General features: G+C 57.0%; 1 protein-coding gene across 1 annotated transcript in view; it reads left to right on the forward strand.

The window, feature by feature from the left end:
- Window positions 1–3,200, forward strand: part of DCHS1 (dachsous cadherin-related 1) — a 50,778-nt gene that overhangs the window by 36,723 nt on the left and 10,855 nt on the right. The window contains exons 12-14 of the mRNA XM_009333479.1: window positions 117–326; window positions 916–1,779; window positions 2,247–2,360. Of these exons, the coding sequence (XP_009331754.1) occupies window positions 117–326; window positions 916–1,779; window positions 2,247–2,360 (1,188 nt within the window). The remainder of the gene's footprint in view (window positions 1–116; window positions 327–915; window positions 1,780–2,246; window positions 2,361–3,200) is intronic.

A 3,200-nucleotide genomic window follows, 5' to 3' on the forward strand; every position in this document is an offset into this window, starting at 1 on the left:
CCAGTGATACCATGCCTGGCTGCCCCTGTGAATGTCTGGGCATTTGCATATGACAGCCTTGACAGTTGCTCCCAGTCAGCAGGGTAGCCTGCAGTACTCTTGCTGTGTTCCTGCAGTCTATGCACGGGATGGTGGCCTGCCCCCCAACCTCTCCAAGGCAACTGTGCGGATAACAGTAGGGGATGAAAATGACCACGCACCACACCTAGAGAGTGAGTCCTGCTCTGTGGAGGTCCCTGAGAACCAAAGCCGTGTGGCACTCTACACCCTGCGGGCCACCGATCCTGATGGAGGCGAGAACGGGCGCTTGGAATACCATGTGGCAGGTGAGGTGCACAGGGAGCTCTGTAGCTTCTTTCTTGGCAGAAGGTAAGGGCTGTTCACCCTGGGTTGCCCATGGCTCTGGGAAGCATCACCTGTGGCAGTTCCTGTTCCACTTCAGTTCTCTCCTGCTCCAAACCACATGTAGCTGTTGCCACCTCTCAGCCCTCTAGTTTGCCCCCAGTAAAGAGCATCCCAAGGTCTGGACAGGCTGCATTTCCTCATTCCCAAGGCTCTTGTCTGGTTCCCCAGGCTTTGACTAGTTCCATACCTCTCTTGGCTGCTCTGACCTGTTGAATTTACAGGTTGCTAAGTGAGATGTCTTTGCTGTTATCATGCCATGCATTATATGGGGGCTCCCTGTGGCAGCAACACTGGCCTGTAAGCTGTTGGAGCCAGTTCGTACACACACACAGAGCTGGACCAAGGAGGTTCAATCCCACTGGGGCCTTACAGAGAACAGCTCACTCTACCCTCCCCGCCAGGCCACACTGGGATGGACTTCATGCTGTCCTCTCTGGGCAGCATAGGGCAGGTCCTTCCTTGTACCAGTTATAGTCATGCTGTCTTGTTATTCCCTCTCTTCTTTTCCAGATGGAGACCCTGGGCAGGATTTCAGCCTAGACCCAGTCTCTGGTGTCCTCTCCACTGCACGTGCCCTTGACCGGGAGCAAGTTGCTTCCTACAGCCTCACAGTGGTGGTGCAAGACCACGGCACCCCCCCGCGCAGTGCCACCATGTCAGTGAACGTGCGGGTGTTGGACCTAAATGACAATGCACCTGGTTTTGCTCAGGCCACCTATGTGGTGGAGGTGCCAGAGGACTTGCCTGTTGGTGCCCTGGTGCTGCAGCTGGTGGCTGAGGACCCTGACGAGGGCACCAATGGGCAGGTCTCTTACTACCTGGGCAATGAGTCACTTGGCATGTTCCAGGTTGAGCCGCAGAGTGGGCGCATCAGAAGTGCCCAGGCGCTGGACCGGGAACGCCACCCCAGTTACAGCTTCCTGGCCAAGGCTGTGGACTCAGCACCATGGGAGCCCAAGAGCGCAGCTGTGCGTGTCACAGTCACAGTGCAAGATGTCAATGACCATGCCCCTGCCTTCCTGCACAGCCCACTCATTGTCAACTTGTCCCGCCACACACCACTCAAGCAGGTTGTGGCCACCATGAGGGCAGAGGACAGGGATGCAGGTGCCAATGCCTCCATCCTGTATCGCCTTGCCACCCCCAACTCTGCCTTCGCAATCAACTCCTACACAGGGGATATCCAACTGCTGCAGCCCCTGGGCTCACTCAGCCAGCGCCAGCGGACACTCTTCATCCTGGCCACAGACCTGGGGCAACCGGCACTCTCCTCTACTGGTGTGGTGGTGATTCATTTGCAGGAAGAGCCCTACCGGGGGCTGCGCTTTCCCCGGAGCACCAGTGATGTGGCCCTGCCAGAAAATGCTGCCCCAGGTATCAGCTGGGCAGAGTGACCAGCAAGTGCTGGGATGAAATGGGACAGGACAGGAGGGGAGGTGGCTGCTGGGCTGGCAAAGCTGCGGGAGACTCAAACCAGGGAGCACTGCAGAGCACTGAAGCCCCATTATGCTTTGGGTAGACCCAAGGGACTGCAGGGTCTGACTGGTGCCCAGACTGTTCAGGGTGGTAGTCCCTGTGGGTTTGCCTCAGGGTGTTCAGATCAGTGCCCAGTGGCTCCTGGAGGGTCTCGAGGGGTCACAGTGAGACCATAGAGGGGGCATGGATGGGGCCCATGAATCCTGGCTCCCAGCCCAAAGATCTCACTTCCTCTGGCAGCAGTGTCCTCGAGCAGAGCTGTGTTCCTGTGGTACAGCATGTGCTGCCCACACACCACCCTGACCCTCTCTGCCACCTGCCCCGAGACTCTGCTGCCCCTTCACACTGTTTCACTCTCTTCCCAGGCACTGCCGTGGCAAGCGTCCAAGCTATGCACACAGGGGGCTCTTCTGGACGCATCACATACAGCATCGTCAGCGGCAATGAGAAGAATGCTTTCCTTATCCAGCCCAGTTCAGGTACAGCACCAAGACCGCCTGGGGAAGCAGCAAGTGGGAGGCCACCTGTGCTCTGCCAATGTCTGCTCAGATATCAGAAGGGTCAGAGCCCCCCCAAAGGCACAGGAACACAGGAGCACACACAGGAACACCTCTATACCAGTAAATTAAATAGTGTTAGTATTTGGATGTGGACACTAACTTGTCATTGTCCAGAGGTTGTTAGCACAGCTCCCAGCACAATTTTGGTCCCTCCGAACTGGACCTTTCCCCAAAAACTGCTAGGCCCAGTTCAGGAGTTAGCAGAGGCCAGGACCATCGCTAAGATGCAATCTGGGTGCAGCCCCTGCCTTAGATGGCAAGTGCAGCCAGATGACACATCCTATGTTGGGGCCTCACAGCCAGGCACCTGGACTGCCGCCCTTTATTGTCTGGTGTGCATGAAGCTGCTGTGACTGCAGCACTGCTGTGGATTCATAGCTGTCTCTGTGCAGTCCCAAAGGTGACAATAAATGGGGAACCACTCACTGTCCAGTGGGCATTCTAAGAGAGCCCTCCCTCTGCACCAGGCTGTTCTCTGAGCCGTCAGCAGGTGCTGAACATGCTTGTGAGTGGCTGATAACCCAGGCAGAGCAGTGAGGCAGGTTGCAGGGTGCTGCCCAGTGACACTGGGCAAGCTGGCATTGTTTGCACCCCATGCTTCAAAGGGCAGCCTTTGAAGGGCCGCACATCCCTTGGCATCAGAGAAGGCCTGGCTGAGGGTAGGGTGAGGAGTGCCTTGCTGTGAGGTTGGTGCTTGCCCTGTAGTTTGGAAGAGACTGGCATATCACAACCCCCCGGTATCAATACAGGCTGGGGGGT

This window comes from Pygoscelis adeliae, unplaced genomic scaffold, assembly GCF_000699105.1.
Source record: "Pygoscelis adeliae isolate BGI_AS28 unplaced genomic scaffold, ASM69910v1 Scaffold271, whole genome shotgun sequence".
Lineage (NCBI taxonomy): Eukaryota > Metazoa > Chordata > Aves > Sphenisciformes > Spheniscidae > Pygoscelis > Pygoscelis adeliae.